The following is a 16420-nucleotide window of genomic DNA, read 5'->3' as shown; positions in this document are numbered from 1 at the left end:
CCATCCCCTTTCAGCACCTCCAACCCCCTCAAACAAGACTCCGATATCTGTTTCATTGAGTTGACAGCTCGGCTCTAGGCTCTTTACCTCTAGGCTGTAATTAGAAATGTGTCCGTCGGGCACCAGAGCTCAATTCACGCACAAATCCAGGCAACGTCCCAAACATCTTCGCCCGAGGTTGAGACAGAGAAACAGTTTCCTCTTCAACCTTAAACTGGCCCCTAAACTGGTTGCTTCTAGCTAAATGCAAACCCAAGGCAGAGATCAGTTTCTCTCAGTGGTTCGCCGGGATTCTTGGCGCCAAAACAAACCATCAGGTCCGTCCCCTACCGGAACTATATGACACGTAAGACGCGTAATCGACAATCCTCCGCCTCGCTAAATAGTCCCGTCTGAGATAACATAGATACGCACTACTTCACCTCAAAAGACTTTCGGAGAATAGAAAATGAGCCTCAGGGGTGCATCACCCTTCTGTTCGAGTGCAAATGTGGATTTTCTAACCACATTCTCTTCACAGATTCTTCCGCCAGAAATTATATTCGCCGTCTTCACTTCCGGGTCCGCCATTTTGCAGCCTCCATTTCTCCACGAGGGGGGGTTAAAGGCCCCCAAAATATGTATATATGAAAAGGCCAAAAAGTAACCATCATTGACAGGGAGCTTTAACTAGAGAAGGAAACAGGACCAAACTGGCGGGCTCGGCGAAAGCACAGCCGGCAGCGTCCCGGACGAGGAGGTAAGGAGGGAGGAGAGATGTCTGGGCTCTGGGGGGCGTCAGGGCTGGAAGGAAGACTGCCTTGAGAAGTTGCACCGCCTCCTAGCCCAGCCCCGGACCTCTGGGTGCAGACAGAGCGGCGCCCCTTCACTGGAACGGGGTTAGCTGGGGGAAGGGGACGAAGAGGAAGGGGATGCTGCCGGGAGGAAGGGGAGGGGACTAGGAGGAGGTGAAGAAGGGGGTGGGTGTAAGACCTGGGGCTGGGGAGCCGGACCGAGGGAAGGCAAGGCCACAGAGGTGACCACTAGGGGGCAGCGCGGAGCCCGATCCGGGGGTGGCCCTCTAGGCTGAGACCTTGGCTCCCTGCCACAAGTTGACTCTTCCAGAAAGACTGAACATTGCTGAGGCGCTGGGGGAGTTGTGATAGATGAGAAAACGGAGATTCTAATTCTCTGACCCGAGTGTTAGCCTTAAGATTATTAGTGAGCTCAGTAAACTGAGAAATAGCAGCAAGGGCCCCGCCTCCAGTTCTTGCAGGGTTGTTTGTACAGCTGGCGGCCCAGTGGGGACGTGTGCAATAGAAAAAGGAAAAAAGGTTGGCAAATCATGAGTTCTTCGATTTCATTTCTCCTTGCCATTAGCTTTCTCCTATTCTCACAGATTTTTTTTCCTTATTTTTTAGTTTATTGAAGTCTTGTTGCTTATAATATTGTGATAATCTCATAGATTTCCTTGAGTGAGCAGACATCATCCCATTCCTCTCCCTCTTACCAGAAGGACTTTTCTCTCTCAACTCTTTTTGTTTTTAATTTTTAAAATCAAAATGTCATGCGGAAGTTCCCTGGCCAGGGATCGAAGCCACACCACAGCAATGACCCAAGCTGCTGCAGTGACAACGGGGGATCCTTAACCCTCTGTGCCAGAAATATATTCTTTTTCGTGTTATTTTCCGTTATGGTTTATCAGAGGAAATTGATTACAGTTCCCTGTGCTACAGGGTAGGATCCTGCTATTTATCCATTCTGTATATATTAGTCTGCATCTGCTAATCCCAAACTCTCAGTCCTTCTCTCTCCCATCCCTTAGCCCCCTTGGAATCCGCAATTCTGTTCTCTATGTCTGTGAGTCTGTTTTTGTTTTATAAATACGTTTTTTGCTTTTTGGGTTCCCCCCACCCCCTAGCACTCATGGCATGCAATAGTTCCCCAGCTAGGGATCAAACCTGCACTGGCCTGTGCCAAAGCTGCAGCAACACCAGATACTTAAGCTACTGCATCACCAGGGAACTTCTGTAGTTCCTGTTGATTTGTGTCGTATTTTAGATTCTACATACTTGGTAGCATATGGTACTTGTCTTTATCTTTCTGACTTAATTCACCAAGTATGATGATCTCCATCCATTTTGCTGCAAATGGCATTATTTCTGCAAATGGCATCTTTTGGATGACTGAGTAATATTCCATTGTGTGTGTGTGTGCGCTACATTGTTATCCATTCATTTGTTGACGGACATTTAGTTTGTTTCCATGTCTTGGGTTTTGGAAATAGTGCTGCTGTGAACATGCTGGTGCAAACATCTTTTCAAAATTTTTTTTCTTTGGCCACATCTGCAGCTTATGGAAGTTCCTGGGCCAGGGATTGAATCTGAGCTGCAGCTGTGACCTATGCCAAAGTTGCAGCAACACTGGATCCATAACCCACTGCACCACAGCAGGAACTCTCTATCTTTCTGAATTATGGTTTTTTCTGGGTATATGCCCAGGAGTGAGATTGCTGGATCATATAGCAACTCTATTAGTTTTTTTTAGAAATCTCCATACTCTTTTTCGTAGTGGCTGCACCAGTTTACACTCTCACTAAGTGTGTAAGAGAGCCTGATTTTCTCCACATCCTCTCCAGCATTTATTTGTAGACTTTTCATCTCTTTTTAAAAACATCTATGGAGGGAGTTCCCGTCGTGGCTCAGTTGTTAGCGAACCCAACTAGCATCCATGAGGATGTGGGTTCGATCCCTGGCCTCCATCAGGATCTGGCATTGCCGAGAGCTGTGGTGTAGACTGCAAACACAGCTTGGATCTGGCATTGCTGTGGCTGTGGTGTAGGCCGGTGGCTACGGCTCCGATTAGACCCTTAGCCTGGGAATCTCCATATGCTGCAGGAGCAGCCCTAGAAAAGGCAAAAAGACAAAACAAACAAAAAAAGAATGGAAGTACTTTCTGATAATAGAGTACTTTGTGGTCAAGAGCTCAAGCACTCCATCAATTATTAAAACATGTTATTGAAAATTCTTGGGTGCTGGTTTGGGAAAGGGTGTGGGTTCTGTTTTTTTATTCATCTCCAGTATTCTAGGAGGCAAATTAGATGAGATTTTTGTTTCTTCTCTTTGTGTGTAGGGAAAGTGGAGGTGCATCCAGTAAGGGAGAATGTTTTTAGTAATCAAGGAGGCCAGACATGCTTATTCCTAGGCTGCATTTCTTATCTGGTAGATAATGCCAGTGTTGTCATAGTATATGATAGAACGGCACATAGTGCGCCCCAAATCCAGTTATTTTAAAAATACATTTTAGGGAGTTCCCGTTGTGGCTCAGCGGTTAGCAAACTCTGGCATCCATGAGGACCCAGGTTTGATCCCTGGCCTCACTCAGTGGGTTAAGGATCCGGGGTTGCTGTGAGCTGTGGTGTAGGTCACAGATGCAGCTCAGATCTGGTGATGCTGTGGCTGTGGCATAGGCTGACGGCTAAAGCGCCATTTCAGCCCCTAGCCTGGGTACCACCATACACCAAGAGTGTGGCCCTAAAAAGACAAAAAAAGATCCTCCCCCCAAAAAAGTATACTTTTTTTTGTTTAACATAGATGCTTCAGATTAACTAAAAAAAAAAGAGTGAGAATAGGGGGAGAAAACAACCTTGAAGAACACATTTCTATGAGACTTTTTTTTATGTTAGATAATTAATGTAACAGCCTGTTTACATTCTAATCCCAAAGTTTAACTACAATATCTTTTTTTTTTTTTTTTTTTGAGGGCCGCACCCGTGACATATGCAGGTTCCCAGGCTAGGGGTTGAATCAGAGCTACAGCTGCCAGCCCATACCACAACCACAGCCACAGCAACACCAGATCCGAGCCTGGTCTTCGACCTACACCACTGCTCACAGCCATGCCAGATCCTTAACCCACTGAGCGAGGCCAGGGATCAAACTCATAACCTCATGGTTCCTAGTCGGATTCGTTTCTGCTGCACCACAATGGGAACTCCTAACTACGATATCTTTGTATGGTAAGAAATAAGGCTTTTGAGTTCCCATCGTGGTGCAGTGGTTAACGAATCCGACTAGGAACCATGAGGTTGCGGGTTCGGTCCCTGCCCTTGCTCAGTGGGTTAAGGATCCGGCGTTGCCGTGAACTGTGGTGTAGGTTGCAGACTCGGCTCGGATCCCGCGTTGCTGTGGCTCTGGCGTAGGCCAGTGGCTACCGCTCCAATTGGACCCCTAGCCTGGGAACCTCCATATGCCGCGGGAGCGGCCCAAGAAATGGCAAAAAGACAAAAAAAAAAAAAAAAAAAAAAAGACAAAAAAAAAAAAGAAATAAGGCTTTTGATGGCCTATTTAAACAATGGGAGGAAACATTTGGGTCAGTGGTCATTTAGAGGTACTGATGCACAGACTCATAAAGAAAAGTGATAAAATTAATGTATATATGGAGTTCCTGCTGTGGCACAACAGGATTGGCTTGGCAATGTCTTGGGTGTACCAGCTAGCACAGTGGGTTAAGGATCCAGTGTTGATGCAGCTGTGGCTTAGGTCACAACTTCGGCTCGGGTCTGATCCCTGGCCTGGAAACACTATATCCCTCGGGGCGGCAAAAAAAAAAAAAAAAAAAAATTAACGTATGTATGAAAGCAGACTATAGTGGACAAAATTGATGGTTCAGAAAAATTTTGCTGGAGTTCAAGTACTAAAAACACCAGTTACAGTGGGATAAGATCAGTTTATTTAAAGGATCTGGTTTTCCACAGGTATCAGCTTCCCAGAAATGTGAAGCAAACCAGATTTCTCCTTAAGCAGATACTTCAACGTACAACTGAATATTTTTTGTGGTAGAGAATAGAGCTGAAATTTCACTATTAGGATAATTTAATCCTGCTTCATGCCAGTATTTCTACACAGTCCTGTATAGGGCATTCTTTGACTTTGTGATCCATTATTATAGAAGTGTTTAAAGCTTGGTGATGTACCTTTTATCTATATTATAAGTTTTTTGGCCATACCCAGAGCATGAAGATGTTCCTGTGCCAGGTATCAAACCTATATATACCACAGCTGTAACCAGAATCGTAGCAGTGACAACACCTGATCCTTAACCCACTGAGCCACCAGTGAACGCCCCAGTAACCATCAATTTAAACAGACTTACTTTCCATTGTTTATTACTTTCAATTTTGTGTTTAACAATAGCTTTCTTTTTTTTTTTTTTACCCTAATTAACCAAGATTTGGCTATATGCCTTTTACAAGGGAAGAAAAACAGCTTTCCTACTCAGATGCTTTTATCCCTATGAGCTTTCAGAGAAAAAAACAATTTTTTTTTTAGGGCTGCCCCTGTGGCATATGGAAGTTCCCAGGCTTATACCACAGCAATGCCAGGTCCAAGCCACATCTTACAGCTCACTGCAATGCCAGATCCTTAACCCACTGAGCAGGGCCAGGAGTTGAACCACATCCTTGTGCATACTAGTCAAATTTGTTGCCACTGAGTAACAATGGGAACTCCCACAAAAATTTTAATAATGCCCACATTATTAAATGAAAAGCTGTAATATATTTAGATATAACTATACTTTTTTTTCTTTAGATAAAGCCTGGAACTCCTATACATAATTATACTTTTTATTTTTTGCTTTTTAGGGGCGCACTCACAGCATATGGAGGTTTCCAGGCTAGGGGTCTAATCAGAGTTACAGCTGACAACCTACACCACAGCCATAGCAACGCCAGATCCTTAACCCACTGAGCGAGGACAGGGATTGAACCCACAACCTCATGATTCCTGGTTGGATTCGTTTCCGCTGCGCAATGACGGGAACTCCGACATAATTATACTTTTTTTTTGTCTTTTCTAGGGCTGCTTCCCACAGCATATGGAAGTTCCCAAGCTAGGGGTCTAATTGTGCCTACGCCATAGCCACAGCAATGTGGGATCCGGGCCGCGTCTGCGACCTACACCACAGCTCATGGCAACGCCAGATCCTTAACCCACTGAGCAAGGCCAGGGACCAAACCCGAAACCTCATGGTTCCTAGTCAGATTCATTAACCACTGTGCCAAGACAGGAACTCTGACATAATTATACTTTTAAACAAAGTATATAACCTGGCCAAGCTGATTACTTTGTTTAAAACAAAAAAAAACTAGGTATTGCTAGGACACTTTGGACAGGTGCGGTGACTTCTCTTTGTTCAGGCACTGTACCTACACCGATATGGTTAAAATTTTTTTTGGAAAAATGTCTGCCATTAACTTGAGTCAGCATCCTTTGTTTTCTGTTCATTCTTCCATGTAACATACTGTTCCTATTCGTAGTTGTTTCAAAAGGGAGGAAATGCTGTTTTATTTATTCTTTAAGCTAGAAAGGCAGTAATGTGGTTCACATATTTCCAAAGTATTTTTCTGGAGATTAAAAGTGAGGTAACTGGAGTTCCCATCGTGGCGCAGTGGTTAACGAATCCGACTAGGAACCATGAGGTTTCGGGTTCGATCCCTGGCCTTGCTCAGTGGGTTAAGGATCCGGCGTTGCCGTGAGCTGTGGTGTAGGTGGCAGAAGGGGCTCGGATCCCGTGTTGCTGTGGCTCTGACATAGGTCAGCAGCTACAGCTCCAATTCAACCCCTAGCCTGGGAACCTCCATATGCTGCTGGAGCGGCCCAAGAAAATGGCAAAGTAACAAAAAAAAAAAAAAAACAGAAAGTGAGGGAACTATAATTTAAAGCCTAAAAGTTTCTCAAATATCTGACTGTGCTGGGTGAGGTCAAAAAGAAGTGCCTTGGAGTTCCCGTCGTGGCACAGTGGTTAATGAATCCGACTAGGAACCATGAGGTTGCGGGTTCGGTCCCTGCCCCTGCTCAGTGGGTTAACGATCCGGCGTTGCTGTGAGCTGTGGTGTAGGTTGCAGACGCTGCTCGGATCCCGGATCCCTCGTTGCTGTGGCTCTGGTGTAGGCTGGCAGCTACAGCTCCGATTCGACCGCTAGCCTGAGAACCTCCATATGCCGCGGGAGTGGCCCAAGAAATAGCAAAAAGACAAAAAAAAAAAAAAAAAAGAAGTGCCTTACCTGGTAGTCTGCTTGAGAATTGTATTACATATATACAGATAGAAGTCTTCTAAAAACATTTTACAGGAAGCTTTCCTTGTGTTTAAGTTATAGCTTCCCACAAACTTGTGTTCCTATGCATAAAGATGTCTTTGGTGGACTTGGGGAAGAGGTTGCTAGAAGCAGCAAGAAAAGGCCAAGATGATGAAGTCAGAACATTAATGGCAAATGGTGCCCCATTCACCACAGACTGGGTAAGCTCTCTCAATTATTCCCAGCATGTGCTGTTACCAGCCTTTTTCTTAAAGGCCAAACAGCCTATATAGATTTTTCTTCATTCCCTTTCTACCTCAGCCTCCTCAGAGTTTCTTTTTTTTTTTTTTTTTTTTTTTTCTTGTCTCATCTGAATGGGTAGTTTTCTTTTTCTTTTAGTTTAGCAAATTGAAAGGGTCTCCTGTGGACATATAGGTGGTAATTGTAAGGCATTATGTACTTGTACTTTTTTATAATGTTTTTTAGAATATTTTCTAAAGGTTTACTTCTCCCTGGATTGCACTTGGATTATAGGCTTCTGTAATTAGCTAGAAATTAAACAAAGTCAATATGGTAAGAGTGCATTTCTAAACTAATGAACTCCTTTCCTTTTCTCCAAAATGTCTTGGTTAATAAGGAATAGTCTAGCCATTTTGTTTCCTTTACCACTGCTAAAAAAACATTAAAGAGGAAGGGGTAATTTCATGAGTTCAGACAGCCGTCTTGGAGAACAGAATCTCAGAAGATCCAGGTCCAGGTTATAACATGGACTTGCTTAGTATTCACAGATTTTGGTAAGCATTACCTAATTTTAACAATCTGATGAGCAGTGTCCTCTATTCTAGAGTGATGAATTCATAACTTTAGAGGCCAGCAAGTTCCTAGCACTTTACAAAAAGGAAGAAAGCAAACCTATGAGATTAGCATTTCTATAAATAGACCTGAAAAAAGCAATATGAGTTAAATCCAGTAGGCACCGAGGCCAAATATATGAAAAGCAAAGAATAAACAAAATAGGCTTACAATAAAGAGCATAACACAAAGAAAAGAATAGATCTCTGGCCAAGATGGATGCTGATAGGTAACTCTTATAAGACTTGCTTATTGCTACTGACATTGCTAAATTTTTTTTTTTGGCACTTCATCTCATCAGTCTTTTTGCTTTGCTTTACTGTGATGACAAACTTCTATTTCAGCCAATTAAATTTGCACTCCAAATTGCACATATATAACTTTCTAATCTCTGCTCTTTTCCAAAGAATTCTTTTTTCTTTTTCTTTCTAGGGCCACACCCTCGGTGTATAGAAGTTCCCACACTAGGGTTCGAATTGGAGCTGTAGCTGCCAGCCTACACCACAGCCACAACAACGTGAGTCCTGAGCCACGTCTGCAAACTACAGCACAGCTCACAGCAATGCCACATCCTTAACCCACTGAGTGGGGCCAGGGATTGAACCTGAGTCCTCATGGGTACTAGTTAGGTTCGTTGGTGCTGAGCCACAATGAGAACTCCCATAAGAATTCTTTTGAACCTACCTATGCTTTCCTTTTATCCCTGACTCAGAATGCTCTTTTCTGTCCACTTTATACTTCCTCTTAGCCGTGCTTAAAACCATGTCCTTTAGGGAATTTTACCTGATAAGTCCACCTGACTTAATTCCATTGTACTTAGCACTTATTTTAATTGGTGGTATATTTATTTGCCCATTTCTTTACTAATTTTAATTAAATCATTTCTTCTGGAGTTCCTGTCATGGCGCAGTGGTTAACCAATCTGACTAGGAACCATGAGGCTACGGATTCAATCCCTGGCCTTGCTCAGTGGGTTAAGGATCCGGCGTTGCCGTGAGCTGTGGTATAGATCGCAGACTCGGCTCGGATCCCACGTTGCCGTGGCTCTGGCATAGGCTGGCAGCTACAGCTCCGATCAGACCCCTAGCCTGGGAACCTCCATATGCCGCGGGAGCAGCCCAAGAAATGGCAAAAAGACCAAAAAAAAAAAAAAAAAAGTCATTTCTTCAGCTTATCAGCCCAACCAGACTCTCTCTCCAAGGACAAAAACCTGGACTTTATCACTTGTTCATTTGTATCCCTCCAGTAATGATTTAGGACTCTGCGTATGGTTGATATTAAATGAGTATTATTTTTATTAAATAAGTATTATTTTCCCACAGCTTGGAACATCACCCCTGCACCTTGCAGCCCAATATGGTCATTATTCCACAGCGGAAGTGCTCCTTCGAGCAGGGGTTAGCAGGGATGCCCGGACCAAAGTGGACAGGACCCCGTTGCATATGGCTGCAGCTGATGGACATGCACACATCGTGGAACTGCTCGTTAGGGTAAAGGAAAATAGTGGCAGGTCTATATTATATATATTAAAAAAAGGAGTTCCTGTCGTGGCGCAGTGGTTCACGAATCTGACTGGGAACCACGAGGTTGCAGGTTCGATCCCTGCTCTTGCTCAGTGGGTTAACGATCCGGCGTTGCTGTGAGCTGTGGTATAGGTCGCAGATGTGGCTCGGATCCCAAGTTGCTGTGGCTCTAGTGTAGGCCGGCGGCTACAGCTCCAATTAGACCCCTAGCCTGGGAACCTCCATATGCCGCGGAAGCGGCCCAAGAAATGGCAAAAAAAGACCAAAAAAAAAAAAAATATATATATATATATATGTATATATATATAAAAAGACATACACCTCCTTGTTTTCTTACTGAAACAGGTAGTAGGAAGCTAGGTTGGGAAAGATTAAGTTTAGGATAGTTTATAGTATTAAGTTGCATCTCTTTCAAGAGTCATGGCTTTAGGATTTTGTTTTCTAATTATATATTTATTTATATGTGTAATTTTTTTAAAGGCTAAACAGACTTTATTGATTTTTCTTCATTTTTCTTCTGCAGGTGTTCTCTGCACTTATGCCTGTTTTTTTCGGGCACTCTGTTAATAAATGCAACAAAAATCTGTTCTTTTCCACTTTCTCTCCCATCTGTTATAATTTCCCAGTGATGTCCTTAAAAGATCCTCTCCTGTAGGATGTTATATCAATCAGCACTCAGGAGAATTTGAGACATGTTTTTCCCTTTGATAGTTCTTAAATATTTCTAAATTTGGATATGTATAATCTCTATGGAAATCCTCTGTATTTGGTGATGGAATATTGCACCTATGCTACCATAACCAGTATCTGAAAAAATTACTTTTCTCTGACAGAATGGTGCAGATGTGAATGCCAAGGACATGCTAAAGATGACAGCTTTGCACTGGGCCACAGAGCACCACCATCGAGATGTTGTAGAGCTACTTATCAAATACGGAGCTGATGTCCATGCTTTCAGCAAGTTTGATAAATCTGCCTTTGACATAGCCCTGGAGAAAAACAATGCTGAGATTCTGGTCATTCTTCAGGTATTGCTTTTTTTTTTAATACCACTTCAGTATGCTTCAGTTGAAGTTAAGAATTTTTTATAGGAGCTTAATCAAAACTGAATTTTCCCTATCGTATTAAAGTAGTACTTCAGTATGTCAGTCTTGTGACTCAGTGTCTTTAGAACTTTTTGTTTTATTTTATTTTATTTGCTTTTTAGGGCCACACCCATGGCATATGGAAGTTCCCAGGCCAGGGGTCAAGTTGGAGGTACAGCTGCTGGCCTGTGCCACAGCGACAGCCATGCAGGATCTGAGCCACGTCTGGACCCACAGAGCTCACAGCAACACTGGATCCTTAATCCACTGAGTGAGGCCAGGGATTGAACACCAGCCTCATGGATACTAGTCGGATTCGTTTCCACTGTACCACAATGGAAGCTCCTTAAAATTTTTTTTAGGAGTTCCCGTCGTGGCGCAGTGGTTAACGAATCCGACTAGGAACCATGAGGTTGCGGGTTCGGTCCCTGCCCTTGCTCAGTGGGCTAACGATCCGGCGTTGCCGTGAACTGTGGTGTAGGTTGCAGATGCAGCTCAGATCCCGCGTTGCCATGGCTCTGGCGTAGGCTGGTGGCTGCAGCTCCGATTGGACCCCTAGCCTGGGAACCTCCATATGCCGCAGGAGCGGCCCAAGAAATAGCAAAAGAGACAAAAAAAAAAAAAAATTTTTTTTTAAATTAACATTCTGTAAAGCCCTGAATTATTCATGGTGATCGAAGAGCAATGTTGTGGCCAGTATAAGAACAAGATTTATTTGGCTTTAGACATTGTTTTTTCTGTGAAAATTTCACTTTGTTATTTAAAAAAATTTTTTTTTGTCTTTTTGTCTTTTCCAGGGCTGCACCTGTGACATATGGAGGTTCCTAGGCTAGGGGTCCAATCAGAGCTGTAGCCGCCGGCCTACGCCAGAGCCACCGGCCTACGCCAGAGCCACAGCAACACCGGATCCGAGCTGCATCTGCAACCTACACCACAGCTCACAGCAACACCAGATCCTTAACCTACTGAGCAAGGCCTGGGATTGAACCCGCAGCCTCATGGTTCCTAGTTGTATTAGTTAACCACTGTGCCACGACGGGAACTCCTGAACTGAGTTTTGAAGGAGAAGTAGGCAGAGATGTAAGAAATTATTTTCTAGTCTAGAAAAAGCAAATCAGTGACACAGGTTTGAAAGGACATGGAATGTTCAGGAAAGAGTAAATAGTTCTATGATTAGAGATTGAGTAAGAAAAGCAGTTTGGGAGTGACAGGAGCTAAGGCTTGAGATTTAAACTAGGTTATGAACATGGCATATGGGTGTTACATGGCATGCAAAAGAGTTTGGACTATTTTGTGGGCAATGGGGATCCAACAGAAGCTTTTAAATAGAGTATTAATATGATTAGATTTTTTTAAAAGATGATAATTTAGAGTATGGTATGCCCACATGAGAGAGAAGATACTTAATGCTAAAGAAACATAGTGATTTTTTTGGAGTTCCCTTTGTGGCTTAGCGGTTAACAAACCCAACTAGGATCCATGAGAATGTGGGTTTGATCCCTGGCCTTGCTTAGTGGGTTAAGGATCCGGCATTGCCATGAGCTGTGGTGTAGGTTGCACACGTGGCTTGGATCCTGAGTTGCTGCCACTGTGGTATATTCCAGCAGCTGTAGCTCTGATTCGACCCCTAGCCTGGTAGCAAGTGTGGCCCTAAAAAGAAAAAAAAGAAAGAGAAAGAAACACGCAGTGATTTTCATTAGGCCAGGCTATCGCCAATGAGGGCTTGAATTAATAAGGAAGTAATAATGGATTATAGAAGAGGCAGATTCAAAAATGAATTTAACAGTAACCAGAGAATGGATAATCTGTTTCAATTGAAGCTCTTAGCAAGGAGGTAATTATATATAAAAAAATAGCCTTTTTTTTTTCCTGATGAATGGTTCCCTATAGACTGGTTATCCTCTTCAACTTTCAGTTTCTTGTTTAGAGCCCTTTGATAATAGGACTTTAATTTTAGTAGTGATCATGTTTATAGAAAACTGCTTATGAAAGTAAAAAAATGAAATAAAGATAAGCATCTTTACACTGAAGTTGTGCAGATATCCATGGAAGCAAAAGTGCAGAATGTGGAACTAGACTTTAAAATCTGGCACTCGCTTATTTGCTTGTTATGTACTCTCTTAGGAATTTCTTCAATGGCAGAATGGAAGAAGTAGTCAGACAAAACTCTGGAGAATATTTTTCTCTGTAGATTCTCTGCAGAGATCTCCAGCTAGCACATTGTCTTGTAGATAATTGATCGTAGAATATTAGTACTGGAAATTACTTTTTAGGCTACCCTGTTCATTTTTCAAACTAAAAAACAAGATCCAGAGAGGTTAAGTGAATTGTCTAGAAGTTTTTGCAAATTAATACGCCTTTTTCTTTTTCTCTCCCTGAAGTAGAAATAAACTTGAGAAACAATCTAACATTTCCGTTGCCCTGGTCTGAAAAAAAAACAGTGTCTTAATGAGTACTCTGAGGTCCCTGGGACATTGTGTGGGGGAACTAGGTGTGTCTGATAGAGCATTGTGGGGGGAATGGCTGTTGCGTTACTGTATAATTAAGGCTAGTAAGTGTTCTGACTTTGAAATATCCTGCCTTGTTTTGTAGGAAGCAATGCAGAATCAGGTGAATGCTAATCCTGAGAGAGCCAACTCTGTGACTATGGCTACCCCATTCATCTTTACGTCAGGAGAAGTTGTCAACCTCGCAAGCCTTGTTAATTCAGCCAACACCAAAACAACCTCAGGTAATATTCTGATAATTTGGCAGTTATTTTAGACTTAAAATGAACAGAATCCCAGGGTTTCCTATGAGATGAATAGATACCCTTCTGATACCCACTCCTTCATTAAAATATTCCCCAAATAACAGGAGTTCCTGTTGTGGTACAGAGGAAATGAATCCGACTAGCATACATGAGAGCATGGGTTCGATCCTTGGCCTCACTCAGTAGGTCGGGGATCCGGCGTTGCATGAGCTGCGGTGTAGGTCACAGATGCAGCTTGGATCCCATGTTGCTGGGGCTGTGGTACACGCCGGCAGCCACAGCTCTGATTCAACCCCTAGCCTAGGAACTTCCATATGCCACAGGTGCAGCCCTAAAAAAGCAAAAAATAATAAAATAAAATATTCCCCTGGAGTTCCCATTATGGCTCAGCGGAAATGAATCTGACTAGTATCCATGAGGACGCAGGTTCGATTCCTGGCCTCACACAGTGGGTTAAGGATCCGGCGTTGCCGTGAGCTGTGGTGTAGGTCAAAGACGAGTCTCGGATCTGGTGTTGCTGTGGCTGTGGTGCAGGCCAGCTGCTGAAGCTCAGATTCCACCCCTAGCCTGGGAACCTCCATATGCCATGGGTGCGGCCCTAAAAAGACAAAAATAAATAAATAAATAAATAAATAAATAAAAACGTTCCACAAATAAAAGATTTGTAATAGACTTTGGAGTTCTCATCCTGGCTCAGCCAATTAATTAAGAACCTGACTGGTGTCCATGAGGATGTAGGTTTGATCCCTGGCCTCGCTCAGTGGGTTAAAGATCCAGTGTTGCCAAGAGCTGTGGTGTAGGTTGCAGATGCAGCTTGGATCTGGTGTTGCTGTGGCTATGGTATAGGCCAGCAGATACAGTTCTGACTCAGCCCCTGGCCAGGAAACTTCCATATGCCGTGAGTGCAGCCCTAAAAAAAAACCAAGGAGAAGAAGGAAATTTATATCAGATTTTAAAGCTAATGCATTTATTCTTTTTGGGAGAAGAGATCATATTTTGGGATTATATGTGAGTGCTTACAGTGTTAAAATAAAGTATTCTATAGATTAATTTGTTGAAATGTTATGTCTGACCCCCAACATGAAAATATAAGGGTGCTATAGTTCCCGTTGTGACTCAGTGGTTAACAAACCTGACTAGCATCCATGAGGAGGCAGGTTCGATCCCAGACCTCGATCAGTGGGTTCGGGGATCCCGTATTGCCGTGAGCTGTGGTGTAGTTTGCAGGTGTGGCTTGGATCCCATGTGGCTGTGGCTGTGCCTGCAGCCACAGCTCCAATTGGACCCCTAGCCTAGGAACCTCCATATGCTTTGGGTGTAGCCCTAAAAAGACAAAAAAGAAAGAAAGAAAGAATATAAGAGTGCTTTAAAATGGTACTGCTAAGGAAAATAGTTAAATGCTTATAGCCTAAAGCAGTAACAAATGAAGCAGAATAAGCAATAAATGGTTGTGGAAGTGCTGATATAAAGAAGTACATTTGTTGGAGTTCCCGTCGTGGCTCGGTGGTTAACGAATCTGACTAGGAACCATGAGGTTGCGGGTTCGGTCCCCACCCTTGCTCAGTGGGTTAAGGATCTGGCGTTGCCGTGAGCTGTGATGCAGGTTGCAGATGAAGCTCAGATCCTGGATCCTGCATTGCTGTAGCTGTGGTGTAGGCCATCGGCTACAGCTCCGATTAGACCCCTAGCCTGGGAAAATCCATATGCCACGGGAGTGGCCCAAGAAATGGCAAAAAGACAGAAAATTTTAAAAAAAGAAGTACATGTGATTACTTGGCTGAAGTATGAGTTTTAATTTGTTCTTGACAACATAAATAACAAAAAGTAGCAAAGAAAACCACTTGGTATTGATCTTTTTAAAATATATAATATATATATTCTTTTCATTATAGCTGGTTTATGGTGTTCTGTCAATTTTCTACTGTACAGGATGGTGAACCAGTTACAGATACATGTATAGATTCTTTTTTCTCACATTATCATGCTCCACTGTAAGTGACTAGATACAGTTCCCAGTGCTACACAGCAGGATCTCATTGCTTATCCGTTCCAAAGGCAATAGTCTGCATTTATTAATCCCAAGTTCCCAGTCATCCTGCTCCCTCCTCTTCCCCCTTGGCATCCACGAGTCTATTCTCCCAGTCCATGATTTTCTTTTCTGTGGAAGAGTTCACTTGTGCCGTACATTAGATTCCAGATAGGTGTTGATCTTTTGAGACTTGTATGTTTTTATTTTACTTTTTTTTTTCATTTTTAATAAAAGTATCTAGAAAGGGGTAAAGTTTCTGGCCATGCTGCAATAGGTTAAGAATCTGACTGCAGTGGCTCCGGTGGTTGTGAAGGCTCAGGTTTGATCCCTGGCCTGATACAGTGGGTTAGAGGATCTGGCATTGCCGAAGCTATGGCATAGGATGGCAGCTGTAGTTCACGTTCACTCCCTGGCCAGGAAGCTTTCATATGCCACGGGTTCGGCCAAAGAAGTAAATGAATAAATAAAAATAAAAAGTAACAAATTGAGTTGATTTTCAATATTTCCATACAAATACTTGTTTTACAGTGAGGGAACTTATGTCCTCATTTAAATAAACTCTCCGACAAACTCTTGGTTTCTTTTTTTTTTTGGTCTTTTTGCCATTTCTTTGGCCCCGATCTAATGGCATATGGAGGTTCCCAGACTAGGGGTCGAATCGGAGCTATAGCCACCGGCAATGCCAGATCCGAGCAGAGTCTGCAACTTATACACCACAGCTCACGGCAACGCCAGATCCTTAACCCACTGAACAAGGCCAGGGATCGAACCCGAAACCTCATGGTTCCTAGTCGGATTCGTTAACCACTGAGCCACGAAGGGAACTCCTCTTTTTCTGTTTTTGACTTTCATTTAAAATTATAAAAGGGGGAGTTCCTGCTGTGGCTCAGTGGTTAACGAATCCCACTAGGTTGTGGATTTGATCCCTGGCCTCACTCAGTGGGTTTAAGGATCTTGAGTTGCTATGGCTGTGGTGTAGGCCAGCAGCTATAGCTCTGATTAGACTCCTAACCTGGGAACCTCCATATGCCGATGGTGCGGCCCTAGAAAAAGACAAAAAATAAAAAAATTTTAAAAATATAAAAGGGAGGTCCCATTGTGGTTCAGTGGCAACGAACCCAA

General features: G+C 43.1%; 1 protein-coding gene across 11 annotated transcripts in view; it reads left to right on the top strand.

The window, feature by feature from the left end:
- The first annotated feature begins 567 nt into the window (after positions 1-567).
- GABPB2 (GA binding protein transcription factor subunit beta 2) overlaps positions 568-16420 on the top strand; it is a 35666-nt gene continuing 19813 nt past the window's right edge. For 3 of the 11 annotated variants that reach the window (XR_014844223.1, XM_005663478.3, XM_005663482.4), the window contains exons 1-5: positions 568-739; positions 7133-7278; positions 9232-9399; positions 10266-10460; positions 13110-13248. Coding sequence is in view for 10 of the 11 variants with exons in the window: in XM_005663478.3 (XP_005663535.1) it covers positions 7171-7278; positions 9232-9399; positions 10266-10460; positions 13110-13248 (610 nt within the window). In the remaining variant the exon portion in view is untranslated. Of the gene's footprint in view, positions 2894-6810; positions 7279-9231; positions 9400-10265; positions 10461-13109; positions 13249-16420 lie in introns of all 11 variants that reach the window. The other 8 variants (XM_005663479.4, XM_003125771.7, XM_005663480.4 and 5 more) reach the window with 5 other exon arrangements.

This window comes from Sus scrofa, chromosome 4 (genome assembly GCF_054392235.1).
Source record: "Sus scrofa isolate SSC_HxYL_T2T_F1_AM1 chromosome 4, Sscrofa_HxYL_maternal_Yorkshire_Landrace_v2.0, whole genome shotgun sequence".
Taxonomy (NCBI): Eukaryota; Metazoa; Chordata; class Mammalia; order Artiodactyla; family Suidae; genus Sus; species Sus scrofa.
Note: the sequence above shows the minus strand (reverse complement) of the source record. Positions and strands in the feature narration are given on the sequence as shown.